General features: G+C 39.2%; 2 protein-coding genes and 1 long non-coding RNA gene across 12 annotated transcripts in view; 1 reads left to right on the forward strand and 2 right to left on the reverse strand.

Moving 5' to 3' along the window:
- ADGRV1 (adhesion G protein-coupled receptor V1) overlaps nt 1-2,399 on the reverse strand; it is a 318,059-nt gene extending 315,660 nt beyond the window's left edge. For all 10 annotated transcript variants that reach the window (XR_006013577.1, XM_042012970.1, XM_042012977.1 and 7 more), the window contains exon 1: nt 2,332-2,399. The gene's annotated coding sequence lies outside the window, so the exon portion shown is untranslated. The remainder of the gene's footprint in view (nt 1-2,331) is intronic.
- Nucleotides 2,400-2,461: 62 nt separating this feature from the next.
- LYSMD3 (LysM domain containing 3) lies at nt 2,462-6,603 on the forward strand. The gene is made up of 2 exons (XM_042012984.1): nt 2,462-2,734; nt 4,739-6,603. Exons 1-2 carry the CDS (start codon nt 2,462-2,464, stop codon nt 5,291-5,293), a joined length of 828 nt encoding a protein of 275 aa, XP_041868918.1. The 3' UTR covers nt 5,294-6,603.
- LOC121657356 lies at nt 5,977-17,502 on the reverse strand. Its single transcript, XR_006013578.1, has 2 exons — nt 7,576-17,502; nt 5,977-6,091 (listed from the first exon to the last, which is right to left on the reverse strand). It is a non-coding gene; the product is annotated as an uncharacterized LOC121657356 (long non-coding RNA).
- Nucleotides 17,503-18,875: the final 1,373 nt, after the last annotated feature.

An 18,875-nucleotide genomic window follows, 5' to 3' on the forward strand; every position in this document is an offset into this window, starting at 1 on the left:
TTGGGGTGCCTGGCACTTAACCAGTGTCAAACCCCAACATTAGGTAAAAACTAATTTTCTTCAACTTGAGATGCCATGAGAAAACTTCGGGTTTATGGGAAATTAATTCAATTTTGTCATGTTCAATATTGCTCTTTCTGGAAATACAGTTGTGGAAGATTCATTCTGCTTGCATTGGCATCCCCAGAAAGATACAAAATCATTCTGGGACTCCTACAAATATTTTCACACATTTGTCACATAATCTAACAATCCAAGCTTGTCTCTTTGTTGGATAGCAGCTTCTCTGTGGGGCTATATCTAAGCCTTCAGTGCCGCTGTGTTAATCAGCACAAGCTGTGCTTCTGACCCGTGATAAAAATAGAAGGCTTATTTCTGAGCAGGCTTTGATTAGGAAGATGGTATGAAAGAAGAAATTGCTTATCTAGGAGAAACCACACCGTTCACAGTTAATTACACCTGAAACACTCAGCAAGGAAAATGTTACGTGGGTCCAAGTGTCAAGAAAATATCCTCAGCAAGGCTATTAAATGGTTTAGAAAGTGTCCTGACTTGCAAGAAACTTAGGTTTGATGAAATTCTAACTACACTTGGTATCCACTGGACTATTTTAACAAATGCAAAATAAGAAAGCCTGAAAATTAGCTTTGACTTTCGTTCCTGCAGGAACGAAACCACATTTAAATGTTAGTACTATTCCATGCTTCTTCATGAAGGGCAGTAATCAGACGTGCATGAAGTGACCAGCTTGTTATTTTATGCTGACTTCTGTACCTGAGAATATTTATATTCTTTCAGGCAAACCTCTATGCTCTTGATAGAAATGTATTGCTCGTGTTGCTGATGCTTTTCAGTTAGGGGGTACCTAGTACCTACACAGTCTCAGGAATACCTTTATTTTAACTGGTCCATCCCTCATCCACAACAGAATACTGTTTTAAGGTAGGTACAGATAAACGTATGTATGTATATATATATGTACGTATATATATTTTTTTTCTTTAAAATAGTCTGAGACACAAGAACACAATGCACCTTTACCGTTTGTTTTACAATACCTGGAAATGTGGCTTCAATTAAGCTGCTGTGGATGTGAATGTGACCCTTCACAGAGATACACAATTGTTAACTCTTATTTTTATGTCTTCAGACTCAAGTCAGCTAGTTTTCAAAAGTAAAGCCATAAAAAATTTCTGTCTTTTTTAGTATCAAACATGTTTCTAGCCACTTTGGTTGTTCTGGAAGCATTGTATAGCAAGGCTCAAAAACAAAAGGGAAAAAAACCCCTTATTTAAACTTACTTTAAGATTAAATCTAATCTGTTTAGGAAGGAGACTAGCAAACACATTTGTCTTCAGCAATTTTTTTACAACATATTTAGCCTAACCTTGGAGCTGTCAGGTTTTTTAAGGAATACTGTTTTTGGTCCTGCTGTAATCAAGAACTTCCCTCTAAGTCTGTGTCAGGAGAAACCTACACTAGATTAAATTTAATAGTTAGACTAGGACACCTGCCTATTCCCTGAGCACCCCAAAAGCTGCTGACAGTCTGTTAGAGATAAAAATGATTCTACTAGAGAAGGAAAGTTGAAATATCTATAGGGCTTAATTTGTGGTACGTCTCTTGTGAGAAAGATCTATCAGTGCAGCTTGCACTTCTGTACGTCTGCAGTACTAGTACTGAGGGGACAGGTGTGAAGGGATATAAAGAAACTGCCCGGCAACTTTTGAAGGCGCAGCAAGACGGCAAGAGCCAGGCGGGACTAAGAGGTACAGAATGAGGAGAGAAGCTGCGAACCTAACAGGCTAAAAGGGTCTCAGAAGAACCCTCTTACTGACCCAAATACATGACAACTTCGTGTATCTGAGCAGCCTCAATTTCTCCAGAAGGAGGATCAGCAAGAGTGATGTATTGATAAGAAAATCCCATAGCGGGATAGCACACGGGCGGCTCGCGGGGAAGGCGGGGGGTGAAGTGCTTCCTCGTCCGGCAGCGCCGCTCCCCGGCCCCGCGCTCCGGCCTCCAACGCCGAGAGGCTCACCACAGCGCCCTGCGGGCCGCGCCGGAACAGCGCGGGCGGTGCCGAGACCCGCTCTCCCGCCGGGCCCGCCCCGCCGGCTCCTCAAGGCCGAGCCCCGGGGCCGCCTCCCGCCACCCCCGCCCCCAGGGCTGCGCGCGGCCGGCGCCGGGGCGTGGCGGCGCTGCGGACGTGGCGGCGCAGCCGCCATCGCGGCGGGTCCCATGTGGAGCGGGGGCAAGTAGAGCCGCGGCTAGGGGCGGAGTGGGGCGGTGGGGCCGGGCCGGGCAGGGCACGGCACTGCTCTCACCTACCCGGGGCGGCGGGGTCGGTCCTTGCTGCACCGGGAGGGAGCTGGGCGGGGGCGAGGAGGAGGGGCTGGCGTGGGGCTCCCCGCGGAGGGCGCTACCCTCGCGGTCCGCTCCACAGGGCCACCCGCGGAGCATGGCCGGCAGAGGGGCCGGCAGAGGGGCCGGCAGCGGCCCGCAGCCGCCCGCCGTGGCGCAGCCGCCCGCCGGCGGTCACCTGTACCCCTTCGTGAGCGCGGAGAGCGAGGGGCCCGAGGAGGAGGGCGAGGTGTCGGAGCTGCGGCCGCGGGGCAGAGAGAAGGTCCGGCGGAGCGCGTCGAGGGACAGGCTGGATGATATCGTCCTGGTGACGAAGGACATCCGGGAGGGGGACACGCTGAACGCGATCGCGCTGCAGTTCTGCTGCTCGGTAAGCGCCTGGGCGGCGCGGGGCCGGTCCCGGGCCGGCTGCGCGCGGAGGCTGTGCGTGGGAAACGCCGTGTGTCTCAGAAGTGGAAAATGACGTCGCAGTGTTCGCGTTACACCGCAGAGTTCCGGTTTCGTGGGCTTTTCCCCTTAAAACTAATGCAGCTGTGAGAAACAAGTGCATAGCTTTGGATGTGACACTCTCTTAGAGTCTAATGTTACCCTTAAAGCTATGCTGCAGTCACAGGTCGGCACTTCTCGTGCCATCCGCTGTTAGGCTGGGTGATGAGGGGGAGATGTTGGTAAACGATCTTAAGGGTTCGTGTGGAACCCTAATTCCGTTAAAGTAAGGCGAGAAATTCTCCGTAATTTTCTTTTGAATTCTGCTAAATTGCCCTAATATTTTAAGCATGAGCATGCTGTACTAAGAGCTTTCCATCCCTCTGCACCGTTCTTTGCGCTCACTACTTCTAGCTCAGTTCTTATATTAGTCTGGTGAATGTCCCGCCTACCTAAGAATTTTGGCTGGCCAGTACTGAGTAAGGCAGTGGCATTGGTCTTGATTGATGTTTCCAGTTTTATCCGGAAATTAGCTGTGCGTGCTGGTGGGACTGACTGCTAAGTGCACAGGTGCTGTGAGGTCAAGTTCAAAATATGTATTTACAGAATATGCTGTCATCTAATTCTTCAGGCAGAAACAGAGTTGGGGCCTCCTGTTGTGACGTGAGGTATTAAAGTCTTGATATAACTGTTTCCTGATTGTGACAGGCCTTAGCCTTGTTAATCAAATCTTGGCTTCAGAATCTACTGCAATTAAGTATTATGACTCAATCAGGCCTCACTAAGAAAGGAAGGATAACTGAGTTGTGCTCTTTTTTGCAAATTTAAGAGAATGTGGAAGAGAGATCCTGGGGCTTGAGGCAGATAGTATAAGTTGCATTGTGATGGAATCATAAATTAGTAGGGTAAATGTTGCATTTGGCAGTCTTTTATTCTTATGTAATTTATTCAGCATTGTGCACGTAACAAATATACTGTCATAGGAACTGAAAGACTTCTTCACATTAAAAAGATTCTTGTGAACTTGGGTACAGTACATCTCAAAATGGGCATAGTTCCTGTGTGCTTTGCAGGTGTTGCAGAAAAGCACTGAATTATGGTATATTCAAAAGTACTTAATTATGGTGAAGTTTGTGGCGGTGCTTTCTATAGTAAGGGAGTTACCATTTGAAAATGAAACCAGTGATTTTCCAAGGGCACTTAAACTCCTGCAGAGTATTTCACATTACACTTAAAATCTGAACTTAGTGAAAGCAAAATGGGATTCATTTTGGGAAAGAATAGGGAAAGGGGAGAGCTGACTTGGGTAAGATAGACAACAGTTTCAAAGTTACACTTCTGCCTTAGTTAAGTTCTGCCTTAGTCCCCAGAAGTAGCAAAAGACCATGTGGCTAGATGAATTGCAAACTCATAATTTGTAATAACTCCTTACTCAGAAGTTTTCCACTGAATTAGAAATTAACAGTAATTTACATAATTTGAAAACAGTGAGGTAAAGTCTCATTCATTTCACAGAGATAATTGCCAACTGATAGTTGAACACACATATAAATAAATATATCTGTGTGAAGTGACTTTTAATCTTCTTATCGATGTGAGGAAGTTTTTACATCATCATTAATGTTCAGATTTGGTCTTTGACCTTTCTGACTTCATAGTGTATGAATGGGTATCAATTTAGGGGAAAAAAAAAAAAGGTAATGGTAATATAAACCAAAGGTCTTGCCTTAGACTTAGACTTAGACTTTAAATCTGAACTTCATTTGAACAAAATGAGATTCATTTTGAGCAAGAATACGGAAAAGGGGAGCTGCCTTCGCTAGGGCAAAAACAAAGACCTTGGCTTTTATTTCCTTACAAAAGACTTGTATTTCTTCAGGGTATAATACCATTAAGAGAGTTTTGGTTTGATGGAGTATGATGTTTTAGCTGTTGTTTTCATTTTTAGGTTGCAGATATCAAGAGAGTTAACAATCTTATCAACGATCAAGATTTTTTTGCCCTGAGGTCTATCAAAATTCCAGTGAAAAAGTTCAGTGTATTGACTGAAACACACATCTCTCCAAAAGGAAGACCAGCTCTTCGGCCTGCTCTGTGTTCCCCAGAAGTACAGGAAACTTCTCTTTGTGATAAATTCTCTGCTAATGAGACTGCTGGCAACTTCTTAAAAGAAGTCGATCGAGATATAGAAGAAATAGTGAAGTGCAATGATACGAAGAGAGAGAATCTGAATGAAGTTGTTTCTGCTTTAGCAGCCCAACAGATGTGTTTTGAAACTGATGGTAAAACTGAAAAATGCAAGGATCCTTACTATGGAGCAGACTGGGGTATAGGATGGTGGACAGCAGTAGTGATTATGTTGATTATTGGCATAATAACTCCAGTTTTTTATCTCCTGTATTATGAAGTTCTAGTGAAAGCAGATGTCAGTCACCATTCTGCAGTGGACCCTCCCCATTTCTTTGTCACAGCAGTATCGCGTCAGAAAGAAATAGAAAATTGAATAAATCCAGCAAATATTATAAAAGTTGATAATCAAGGAGACCTTCAGCATTAACAATGGAAGATCCTAGACAACTGTTATTTGTAGATACATAACATAACCTTAGGTAAAGGGGAATCCACAGAATGCAAAAGGCACTTGGAACACAGAGAAAAAGTGTAATGATGTGTGACTTGCCTTTATGGGCAGTGTTCCACTACAAGGATATTTCTGGGGATCACATAATCTCTGAATATGCCTGAGACAGGCTATTTGCAAGACTGGGGTGTAAATTAAGGTATAAAGTCATCTCTGAAGCTTTGCACTTTTTTCTGTTTTGATAGGCATGTTTCTTAATTGATGATGAGGTGAAAAAATGTAGTTTGAACTAATACACAAGGAATGTCACTGTGAGTGTCTTTTACAGCCCACAAATGGGCAAATGGGGATATCTAACTTTTAAGCATCTGAAAGTATTTATAGAATTCATAGTACACTTGACATTTTACTATCAGGTTTACAGTTGTAAGTTAAAGTGGTGTTCTCATAATTTTATCTTTCCTATAGAGTAAGATTTTTTTAAAAACTCAATCATTCCATAATTAATTGCCACTATGAAGTTCTTTTTTACAATTGACTATTACAGAGGCAGTAGCAAATACTTAAACTGTTTTCAGTATAGGCATAGGGTAATTTATTTACTCTGTGTGTGATTCTGTGCCTCAACACAGTCCATTTAGGAGTCTTTCTGAAACTTCACATTCTTCCTTGGCATCCTAGTGAAAACTGACTGGACTGCATTCTCATCTGGTCAGTCACCTGTGTGTAGAATGAAGGAAGAACCGAAGTGTGGCACCTTGCTTTAATGTCCCCAGTACTCCTTATTTTATGCTAATAGATTTATTTTTCCCACCTCTGGTTAATCTCAGTTCAGGACCAACTGACTCTTCAGACAGCAGTCATGTGGGTACTGAGCATGCTAATGGTCTTGTGCCCATGAACCTCAAGCACTTAACTTTTTCCTGAAATGTCCTAGAAAACTTTAAATGGTATTTAATGCCTGCTAGCAAATTCTAGCAGAATAGACAACTTGCAGCTTCAGACTTGTTCTTTACATACTACTGTATTCATTAGCCACTGTGCTCCTGAATGTTTCTCTTGGAGTTTCATGATCAACCTTGGTTTTCCCCTCTTCCCCATCTGAAAATGCTACAAGATAAAAAACCAAAAAACATAAATAAAAACTGCACATCTCCGGACTCTTCATACACAAAGGAGGTACTTGTGTACTCAGAATACTTTTAAATAAAAACTGAGATGGTGCCTGTAAATTTTTTTTTTTTTTTGTTATATTTGCCTTGTGGAGCAAGAATTCCATTGCCCTGTTCAAAACAGTGTTTACTACCAAACCCCAAGATAACAAACCTGATTAGGACTTAACAAAGAGAAGTGGAAAAACAGTCGGTATCCTTTAAACTACTATTGTAACCTTCCCAATGAGTGACTTGACTAAGTATATACGGTATAAAAAATCAGGTAAAGTGAATGTTTTCTAACTGTTGAGGTATTCCACAGTGCTTTATCAGATTCTGAGAGTAAAGACTTAGGCCTCATCTATTCTGGGGGCACCTGTTGCCCCAAGAAGTGGGGCAGATAGTCTTCACTGGCATGCCAAGTGTATGAACAAGAATTGGCCAACTTGAATTATATTGGAATTGAGGCAGGCCAAAGCTTGAAGGAAAATGGTGTACAGTTAGGCATGTGAACTATAATCTGTGGCTTTTGAACCCTTTGATTAAAGGAGCATCTGTGGAGATAGTGAGCCTACTCATAGTCTCCACACTAGAAAGGGACTACAAACAGGCATGAACTTGATGGTATGCATAACACTTGTTTTCAAAGATCTGTTTAAATAGTAGTTCTTTTCATTAAGAGAATATGCCAGTAAGACAAGCATAAACACTGAGGTAGCAGTTCTGTGCTATATGAAAAAATGCTTTGCAAAATAATTTATGGTGGCTATTGTGATACAGCTTCTGTGGTTAAAACTTTAAAAGGTGACTCGCTCAGACAAGAAACCTTTGGCACATGAAAGCAACTGTTTTCTGTATAGGACGGAAGTTGGTATATAATGTGTCAGTTTTTGGCTGCAAGCCTTTTTATTTGTTTGCTTCTTCCCCCATCAGACTGTTGCTGAAACTCACCAGTTCTAATACTTCATACTGTCATTTCTTACGGATTTGTCAAAAACATGAAATTAGCTATTGTGATGATGCAGCATAAGCCTAATTTACAGCACATACCTGAACTGATGGTTGTTAAATTGCTATCAGTGCAGAAGTGAAATTAACTTCAGTTGTGGTTTGACTAGGTCAGGAAGGTCTCTGTCCTGTTGATGTATGGATACAGAGGTCTGTGGTGGTACAGCTGAAGAGTCATGTGGTGTGTCCCAGACTTTGGGCTTTTACACTGTCGAAGACATGTGGCTTACTGGCACTGAGTTAAGGATGATGGGCTGTGATTTACCTTAGGATAAACAGTCTCTGGAAAAACACAAAGGGACAGCTGTTTTATTGGATGATAGTCCATTCTAACCAAGTGCCTGGCATGTTTTTACATACATATTATGTAGAATATTTCATATAGTACATTTTTAAATACAGAGTTAACTTTATCAGAAGATGCAGTAGATTTCTTTTCAAGACTGTCGGACTCCTGATCCTGGTAATCTACAAGCGTCAGCTGGCTTGGCTTTCTGCAGAATGCAGGGATCTTTACAGCTTTTTTCCAAAGTACAACACAACTGGTAATGCATCATCACATGTCAGCCCTGAATAAATAGAGTAGCTGCTGTGTGGGCAACTTAAATCTGATTCAAGTTAAAATCTGTGAAGTTAGTATTTTAGAAACTGACTTGTTAAACAAACAAAACAAAAGACAAACAAAAGAAACCCCCAAAACAAACGAACAAACAAAAGACAAAAACCCCACAAACACAGAATAATTGAGTTGTAAATCACCTTTTGGATTAATTGCAACACATTTTTCAAAAAGTGGGTTTTAAACTTAAATGCATGTTACACTGTTGGATCATATAAAATCAAAATGTTTTTAATATGATATACTTAGGAGTAAGTTCTCACAAGTAGTGTTTGTAACTTTTATAAAGGCTGAAAATACAACTTTGTGAAATACTTCTGAGGATGCCAGTCTTATTTTAAAAACTTCTGGTCCTCTGCTTTTAGAAGAACATAAGCAATATACGTAAAATAAAGATTTTATTTTAGACTGCAGTGAAAGTAGTGCATCTAATATATTCTTAGTTCTACATACTTTGTATGTTTTATTACAGCAGGCCACTACTTGTATTTGTTAAGGCAAATTTTTATGTATGATCTAAAATAAAAACCTTTGGACAGCAAGTATTTTTGTAGGTGGTAGCTGCATATGGCATTCATATCTCGCATACCATATCTGCAGCCTTAATGGTTTATCTTGTTCATGCCTTGTAAACTTCGAACTTTTCTGGATAAATTTCAGAGAACTTGTTAGTTTGCAGAAATAGGTATGAACAACTAAGGGAGGGATCAGCGAAGTTCTTAGATGGTGATATGACTACACACTGAAAGCAGTATTATTCTTCTGTGCTATAAATACAGGATTTGAATATATGCGTGTCCAAACTTGAAGTTTGCTGAAAACCAAAGAACAGTTATAAGTTTTATTGTCATTATGGTATTGCAACAAATTCTAAGCAGTCAGAAAATCAGCTTCTAAAAAGAAGTGCAAGTGTTACACCTTTGGAAGAACACAATCTCACTGCTTTTCAGAAGTGCCTTGGCACTGATCTGTGTCCTTGCAGAACTCATTCCTAAGTGATGGCCTTATTTGCCATTGCTAAACTAATCCCGGAGGGTCCAGCCTAAGACTCTGCAGCTCCCTCTGGATGATAGACATGACTACAGTTTACATCTTAAAGGTCTCAGAAATACCTGATTTTTACCAGAGTAGTATTTTTCAACAGTTCAGCAGGAAGGTGGCTGCCCATTAGAATGATTAATGGAAAAAGTAATTGGTCCTCAAGAATTACTGTCTGTTACAGAATAAGGTATTGTACTTGTTCAGGCAAACCACAACTTGTCAACAAATTGTTACTCATGGAGTAACTCGTTTCTAGGGTTAGTTTTATAGTTCCGTCTTTGACAAAAGCCATCTATTTGCATTTCTTGTGTTAGGAAGCAAGGAGTCTCACCATTCACCTTGCACGGGGAGAAGAGCTAGCAGAAGCAGTTACAGTCACAGCAAGCGAATTTAATTTTCAGCATGCTTGCCTCATTCACATCTTCTGTGTTTTGTATATCACACACAAGAAACAGGCACACCCATTCAAGAAACAACTGCTTATGTGTGTGATTAACTGGCAGAATACGTTGCCTGTGCAATGGAGCTGAATGTTTATTACACATTGTAGTCAACAACACTTCAAAATAAAAATGTTATTTTTAACAGTTTTTTAACACCTCTGAGGTGTGACCTGCACAGCATTTTAGTTTCATTTCCTTTACATATGATAGGTATTTTATCAGAACACTTGAAAATTACACCTTAAGGACCGAATTCTTACTGCATACAGAAGTTCACAGAATAATGCAGAACTGTTTCCCAGTCACCAATGAGGTGAAATACTTTTTTTAAGAAAATAAAACACAACTCAAAACCAACCAACAAAAAAACCCCTGATCAGTAATAATGTAATAACACTGAAAAATAGTATTTTTTACCATCAAAAGACAGTAAGATACAGAGAATGTGCTGTGACAGTGTTCTTCAAGTATCTAATCTCAGTAGTAAGTTTTCAACACTTCAGCTGTTGGTTCTTAAATAAAAAAAGGATGTTCCCAAACATTCAGGTTTTGCTTTTCTCAGCATTCTCTTGTTTTTTCTAATTAAAACGTAATGCACTAAAATACTTCACCACATTCCTTTTCTCCATTTTGTGGTTTATTTCTTACTGATTTGTTGTCTGTTTCTGTCTAGTTTGTTCTGTAGAAAAGTAAACAAGTACATCAACAATTGCATAGATAACGATCATCTGCCAGCTCACTTAACAGCTCTGTGAGATAAGAAAGTATTGCCCTAACAAGTGGAGAAACTGAAGCTAAGGGCTGAAATTTTCATCACTAATGAGTGTACTGGTGTAAACCAGGATTCCATAATTTCTTAAATTCTGCCATATAGTCTTTCTAAGCCAAGTTATCCTTAATTATGATTTATGCTGATTCATAAAAGTAATATATTTTTGTGTGTTCCTTTTTACCAAAATACTAAAGGCAATGTGTTCTAACTAGACTAACGGTTCTTCAAATTACTGTCATGTTGTTTGTCTACATTACTAAGGTCCTTCCAAGTCAGTTTATGTTAAAGTGCAGAGTAGTCAATTATTTTCAGTCACCTGAACTCAGAAGTTACATAAAGTTCTTCAGAGGAGTCAACTGCCAATGAGCAGCTTATGTCCATAAAGGCCATATGTCTTTTTTTTACTGTGGTCATCAAGAATTTCATTATTTGTTTCAAGAGTTGACTGTTGAGGCACAGAATTGACTAGTGCAAATTGAGACACAATTTCAAGTAAAATGCGTATGTTCTTTTTCTGTGCAGAGGAAACACAATGGCATAAAGCTTACTCCATCAGCTGCCATTCCAGAATGCCTTAAAAAGGCATGTCTGCAAAACACTTGGCTAAAGAACTTAACAAAGGATTCCCTATCCTCTTTTACAGCACAGTACAATTAAACTCCAGTGTGGTTTTAGAGAGTCTGCTTAAAACCAACAGAGCTAAAGCATTAGGTGTATTGATACCCAGTCTACCTCCAGAATTCTGCCTCTGTAGTAGTAGCATAAGGTTTGAGCAGTGTAACATGTAGAAATAACAGTTAGTATGTTGCTTCATCCATATTGTCATCACTGACAGCTCCAAAGTCATCTCCGTCTTCAAAATAGGAAGAAATGTAGTCATTTTCTTAAACCAATGGAAAAAAAAATCACTGCAATTCTGGAGAAGACAATTTATAGAAGAAACATGATTTAAACTGCACTTGAGCATCCACACTTTAAAATAGTAATAGATTCTTGGGAATGAAGAAGGAAAATTCTGTAATGAAGTTCTGATATATATAAAACAAGAGGCAGCACTTTTAGTGCTGCAAAGGAGTATCTATTGATTGTGTCAGAACACATTCTTGTGTTCTTGATCTTTTTTTCAGAGCTCTTTGTGAGTAACAAGTCTAGAACACACACTTAAATTTACAATACAATGTAGTGCAACAAAAATCATGAATGTAATAATTTCTCCCACAACAATTCTCCCTTATTGGGAGCTAGGGACGTTTGTCAGCCAACACACTATCAATGACCAGGATCTGACTCTGTAAATAGGAAAACTAACATTATACTTCTTCATACTCTTCTTCATCATATTCCTCTGGTTCTTCTGTTTCATCATCTTCACCTTCTTTGTCTTCTGTTCCATCTTTCTCATCTTTGGATTTTTCTTCTTCCTCATCCTTCTTTTCTAGTTCCTGTCACAAGGCAATCTCTTTACAAGGTAATCCCACGTTACAGAAACAGCATATCCTCCATACTGCCGAAGAGTTAAGCTGCAGTTAACAGCAAGACACTTTGTGTAACAGTGCTGTGCAAATGTCTGTCAGTATTTAAACCAAAACTATGTAAAGCACAAGAACTTAATAAGGACTTACTAGGTCTAGCATCAGCCGTGAAAAAGTATGTCTTGTGTAATAAACTGAGATGATGATTTCTCTTTACCATGCACTGTTAGAACAGTTGACAGAAGGCCATGTCATACTTGATAAAGCAATACGATATACTGTATGTAATAATTTCATCAAACAACTGGTAGATCACCAGGAGAAAAAATGCAAAGCTGTTTCACCTTTAAGGTTCCCACTGAGATATGGTGAGTAATTGCCTACAAAACAGAGGTCACTTCCTAAGTTTCTCTATGTTTCTTCCTTCTCAACTTACTAAATTGTTTTAAGTTCCAACATCAGTAGATTGGTGAAACAGCAACAGATTTAAAAGCACTGGCACACATTCCTCCTCCTGTAAGCTCCAATAGTAGCTCTACTGTTCACATTACACTGTATTGCTACCCAGTGAAGACCAACTGGTTGTTGCGTTCAGGTACAAACAAGAGCAAAGAAAGTCATTTCTCCACAGCCAGGCTCTATCCTTACCCTAACCCTCACACCACCACGCTGCAGAACAGTTGTCTGTCAGAGTAACAAGACAAGACCAGAAAAAGGCTGTGCTGGTTATTTCATTTGTACCAAGAAACATACTAGCTTTCATTTTCCTTCAATTTCTACTGTAAAATTTAGAAATATAATGCACATCATGTGCCACATCTTACCTCAATTTTTTTAATCACAACCAGATTACTTTTAGGATCAGAGATTTTTGCCTTTTTTGTTTTTGCACCTGGTGAAATAAAATGTATCACTGTTATTTTTTTTAATGTGAAAAAGATGAATTCTCTTGTTTTAGTTAAGAGCAAATACATCCTGAATATGCCAGGGAAATCCCATACTTTCTGTATTAAAATTACCTTGGACTTTGAGGTACATCATTCATAGAGATGTAAATGCCTGATTTAGGTAAGAGATGCCTAGAAGGCCAGTCTGAAATTCAGTTTGAACAAGTAGTTGACGAAAGGCTGGGCTGAAGTACAACATTCAGCTTCACAAAATCCTAGTCACCTATATACTTAAAATATGTTAAGAAACTAGAACAAAATCTCACATTTCATCATCTTGAAAAGATAAAAACTCACTAATTTATACAAGACATTAGTGACAGGTGGGTGCTTCAGACAAGTAGATGTAAAAAAATGGCAGAAGTTCATTGGCCCTAACAAAAGGCATGATTACAATAGCTGCATGGCTTTTAGATGACAGCTGGCTCTCATCTAATGACTCTGTGTTGTGTATTTTTCCTTAGTCCCCTGATTCATGAACATAATCTTTATTGTCACTCCCTGATTAACTACATGGTGGAGCAAAGGTCAAAAATAGCATTCCATATACCCATGTAAGAGTTACCTGGATGGAAGCACCCTAAACCAAAGTTGCCCAAATATCAGCCTAATACTCAAGGAAGCATAATACTGAGAACTACTGAGAAAACAACTGTATTTTGTCAAAAGCATTTGTCATAAATAACATTGAGTTTATTCCAGTGTTTTGCCTAGGAAAGAATTATATGACTAACGCACTGCAAAGAGCTGAGGGAAGACAAGCTGTTTTGTAAAAATATGAACAGCATCAAAGCAAACACATCCAGAATGAAGTAGGCTTTTAAGGAAAACAAGTGGAAAGTGCAATTCAGAATTAATCATCCCTGCACAAACTCCTGCAAGCTTTTACAAATAATGCATATAGAGCAAACATGTGAGACTTGTCTCTAAAAACTGGGCATCTTTGGCCCTTATAAAATTAAGAGACACTGACCCATTGTTAGCACTTCAAGGAAAATAGCTCCCTACATTATATACCTTAGAGGTGCAATGGAATACAGTCTAATCTAATTTGATTCCCAAATACCTGGTCTCGCAGTACTTGGGCTAAAATGCATATGTCTGAGTGCTATATACATATGCATATGGCTGGCCTACAATGTCAACTGAACCCAGATGACATATTTATTTATTTACGTATTTATTTTATTTTTTCAGCAGGCACTGCTGGTATCTAGGATATGGCATTTCACAGCCCAGGGTCAGTGTGAGAGAGATACGGAATTCTATCCAAAGTTTTGCCACTGAGAAGGCAGGTGATCAGGTCTTCCATTAAAATATTCAGGGAAACCAGAAAGAGGGAGGGGAGGTGTGTAAAAGTAAAGCTGTCGCTGTGCATGGAACTGTACTGATTCCAAAACCACTCCTGCAAGCTACGAAGTGAGAACGGTAGGAACCTAGTTTGAATTTCTGTGCAAATTCTGTTATTTGTTCACCTTTGTTCCATCGTGGTTAAAGTGTCACCTAAGTTACCTGTCCTCAAAATACAACAAAGATACATACCAGGAGCTCTAATGGGTCACTGATCTGCTATGTACAAACTTCCTGACTCATAACTGTATCATCAGGATTCCACAAAAAAACCCCTAAATGCATCATCAGGAGTCCACAAAAAACCCTTAATCCCACATAGGTTTTGCTTTTAGGGGAACATATTTTTTAATCCAATCAAATTCTGATGGTCAGCTGATATTTGCCACTATAACATGTAGCAGAATGTACTTTTAAGAGCCAGTAGAAAAACTGGTATTAATTCCCCCAGTGAGCAGTGATTCTCTTTTTATGATAATCATTACCTTATTTTAAGAAGGAATAATAATTTTCATTTATTATTTCATTGGATCTTGGCGAGATAACTATTGTGCATAGGCTTATAAAAGTCTGTGGTTTCTTCTTTTGGAATAAAACCCCAGGTATATTCTGGTGCCACCTATGGAGAATTTGCAAATAAATATTTTGTTTTCAGTTGAATCTTACAGTCTACCTTCAGTACCATGCTTTTCAAAGATGCTCTAAAAAGGAGCAAAGATTCCAGCTGATCCAGTCTCTGTGACTACACACGTTCCCATTCCTTTTTCCATTTTATCTGTCAACTGAAAAATTACACATGAGGGACTTGGAGACGAAGAACAAGAAGGCAAGCAATTATATATAAACAGACAGCTAAACACAGGAGGCCAAGTGTTATTTCACATAATCTGAACAACAGACTTCTACAGAGAACTTAAATTAAGTCATGCACACTAGGAAACACTCTGAAAAACAAATGATGCTGTGTAATAAAAATCTGTTTTCCTGTAAGAACTACCAATACCACCTCCAACTGCTTTTGAAGGATCTGGTTCACAAGTCTGCAGAAGAAAGCTGAAAAGAAACAAAAAAGTAAAACCAGGGAAAACAGAAAATAATCTACATTAAATGACATATGAAAGGCTTAAAAAAATGCAAAACTTAACCGAATCATAAACAAGAAAATTGAGAAACCCAAAATATAAAGGAAATCTGAACAGCCAGTTACTATTGAGTAGAAGGATGAGTGCTGATTAATGATATGAGTTTTCAAAACAAAAAGATTTGTAGGTTTTTTTTAAATTTTTCACTGTTACATATCTTGTATGTTAATATGGTGCATCAATACAAAAGGCAGAAAAAAGGAAGATAAATCTGTTCCAGTAAGTTAAAACATGCTACAGAAGCAAAGCAAAACCCACAAAAGACAGGCACGCTAATAAAATATTTAGAAAAAAATCTGCCAAAACCCCTTAATTATATAGACTGATGAACATTTCTAGCATATTTTTCCTCTAACCACCTCCAGGTATGGCGTTTATCTGTCAACTACTATGTAATATTTGCTTCTTAAAAATATGTAACATACCGTTTTTGTTTGCCTTCTTTGGTTTCATCTCTCTTGGGAGTCTTCTCCAATTTGTACAGAAAATAGCTTTAGTATAGAGAAATGATGATTTACAGCAGTAATCCTTCCCCTGCCACCAGGGAAAGGAAGGGACCCCGTCTGTGCTTGATCTTATTTATATGTATGCCAAAACGTTTTAGCATAACAGGAATTCTAGCTGTAATTTAAATTGAGGACAGGAGTCAGCATTGCCATTTCACCCACATAATGACAACTGGCTTCTATCCCAAGGAGACAAAGTTCAACCACTCCAGTGGCCCATGAGCTCTTCAACTTACTAAACTATCGTGTAATGAAATTTGCAGTAGTGAGCTATAAAGATATGGTTGGGGAAGGCTAATATTATAAAATACAGCTGCTCATGACAGACATCAGGTTGGGGTATTTTTAGTACCATCAGTGTTTGCTCCCAGTTCAAAACTGTTATCTGTGCAGCGAGTAAGGAAAAAGGAGAGCAGGAGTGAGTACTTAAGTTTGCATTTGTGCTGGAAATCAGTGGCTACAACTGAGTAAATAAATAAAATCAGAATATTTCCTTTTTTTTTTTTTTTTTTGACAAAACAATACTTACGTTGATCTGAAATCATGCAAAGAACAATACCTCTCAACAATACAGGGTTGGAAGGAATACATGACTTGGTAAGGATTTCATACTTTTTATTCTTTGAAAAATAGTGAATCAAACACTTAAGAGCAGAACATTTCACAGGCTCATAGAAAATTAGCCTTTGATAACCTCATATATTACCTGGTGTCCATGTTTCCTGCTCTTTTTCATTGTCCTGGTCCTTTTGACTGTATCTCTCAATTGCTGTAGAGAAGGATACAAAGTGTTATTCAGTTCACCCAGTTAAATGGCAGTCCAGACACAGTCCCTGATATTTTCAAGTAACTAAACATATAGTGTATTTTTCTAATCCCACATTGAACACTTTCCTGTTGTCAGACAGTAAAAAAAAAAATACCCCAAAACAAACCAAAACCACTCAATACTCCAAATTTGTTCTTTTGTCCTTGAAAAGCATGAAATTGTTAAATGCAGATTTATTCAAGGAAACTGGGAAACTAGGTTGAAACATCAAATGTAACACTAATTCTCTATTCAAGAGTTTCACAATCAAACCTTTACTACAAAACCAGAGAGTAACATTTAACTTCACTATGTTAACCATAAAGAGTAACCAGTATTCCCAGGTCTCAAAAGGCTGTGTCTCAGTCTGATCAACAGCTCCCAAGACTTCCAGTACAATGTAATGGTAAAGCTTTGCATTCTATCCAAAACAGCAGCCAAACACTTTAATCCATTTAACCTCCTTCCAGGCACAAGAATTAAATTGAGAAACGCACTGTAAATAATACAGTAGTTACACAGTGTAATAACATCCATTTATACTGAATAACCTTTTATGTACAATCTCTAATGCCAACAGCAATACCAAAACTTTAGTATTTTTAAATCAGTCTAATTTTTTCTTGCCAAATTACCATATGCAACTGCAAAATCCACTTCATGCAAAATTACTGAATCTGATTGCACTATTAAGCTAATTAGGGATAATATTTGCAGATATGATACCAAAAAATAGTAACAAGACAGATTTTGACCTTTAGAATCAAAGACTTCTAGCATACAATCACAGACTCATAGAATCACAGAAGAGTTTGGGTTGGAAGGGACCTTACACATCATCTCATTCCAGCCCCACTGCCATGGGCAGGGACACCTTCCACTAGATCAGGTTACTCAAAGCCCCATCCAACCTGGCCTTGAACACCTCCAGAGATGGGGCAGCCGCACCTTCCCTGAGCAACTTGTGCCAGTGTCTCAACACCCTCACAGTAAAGAATTTTTTCCTAATGCCTAATCTAAACTTACTCTTTCAATTTTTTCATTTCCTGTCCTGTCACTACATGTTCTTGGCCCCATCTTTCCTGTGTAAGTTCCCTTCAGATACTGGAAGGCTGCAATTAGGTCAGCCTGAAGCCTTCTCTTTTCCAGGCTGAATAATCCAAATTCTGTTCACTCTCTCCTCATAGGAGAGGTTCTCCATCCCTCGGATCAACTTGGTGGCCTCCTCTGGACTTGTTCCAACAGGTCTCTCTTCTTCCTGTGCTGGGACCCCACAGCTTATGCAGAACTGCAGGTGGGGTCCCACCAGAGTGTGGAAGAGGGGCTGAATCCCCTCCCTCAACCTGCTGGCAGTGGCCCAACCCAGGGTATTAAACAACATGAGATTCCCATGCACCCACTTCTCCAGTCTGTCCAGGTCTCTCTGTATGGCATCCCATCCTTCAGGTGTGTACTCACCAAGGAAAAAGAAGACATCATAAATGAAGCTAAATTTTAAACTTAGCTATTATGAAGGCAAACAGAACCTTCTCAAAATTTTGCAACAAAGCGTCTACATTTAAAATAAGTGTCTCAAGCCACATTCATAGATGTTGTAGAAAACTATCAGCAATGAGAGGAAAAGAAACTAGTAGTTTTGATTGAGATCAAGGCTCTTTAGTGAAGAAATAATTGCTGATGCCGTCAGTAAAAAAATACATTGACTGACTCTTGCCACTCACAGCTAATGAGCTAATTCCAAACCACTGCCAAGGTGGCAATCACCCAGTCTTGGCAGATGTAGTACCTACAGGAAAAATATAAGTAATTCATAACTTATATAGTGAGGAAAAAAAAAAGAACTTTCCATAGAAAATGCCTGCTATACACTCAAAATTAGCATTTAAATGAATTATGGAAATCTATGCTATATGGCACATTAACACATCAACATTTCCAGAATGAGATACAGCTTTCATTTACTACCTGAATAATGAAAGAGACAGCTACATCCAAAATGTTTCCCTTCTCACACTTCAAAAGACCACTTGGCTCACATACGTTGTTCTGAGGTGTTATAACAATCCATTCACTCTTGTAGCAAAGACAATTCATGAAGTTCCTGCTTACAGTCCACCCCATAATGCCCTCTTAGTTTTACGAGATGTTTTGTAAACCAGGTAACAGAAAAGATCCATTAAGAATAATCTACTCTGCAGTTTTCTTAAAGCTAGACCACTTTTCCCACAGAATGCAGTCCCAG

Source organism: Corvus kubaryi, unplaced genomic scaffold, assembly GCF_017639235.1.
Source record: "Corvus kubaryi isolate FWS band 111438036 unplaced genomic scaffold, C.kubaryi_AGA036_p1.0 split1-37296, whole genome shotgun sequence".
Taxonomy (NCBI): Eukaryota; Metazoa; Chordata; class Aves; order Passeriformes; family Corvidae; genus Corvus; species Corvus kubaryi.

Excerpts from the sequence above, each read along its gene's own strand:
- LYSMD3 (XM_042012984.1), top strand. The coding sequence starts at position 2,462 with ATGGCCGGCAGAGGGGCCGGCAGAGGGGCCGGCAGCGGCCCGCAGCCG. Across the intron at positions 2,735-4,738 it reads CGCTGCAGTTCTGCTGCTCG|GTTGCAGATATCAAGAGAGT; the intron begins GTAAGCGCCTGG and ends TTTCATTTTTAG.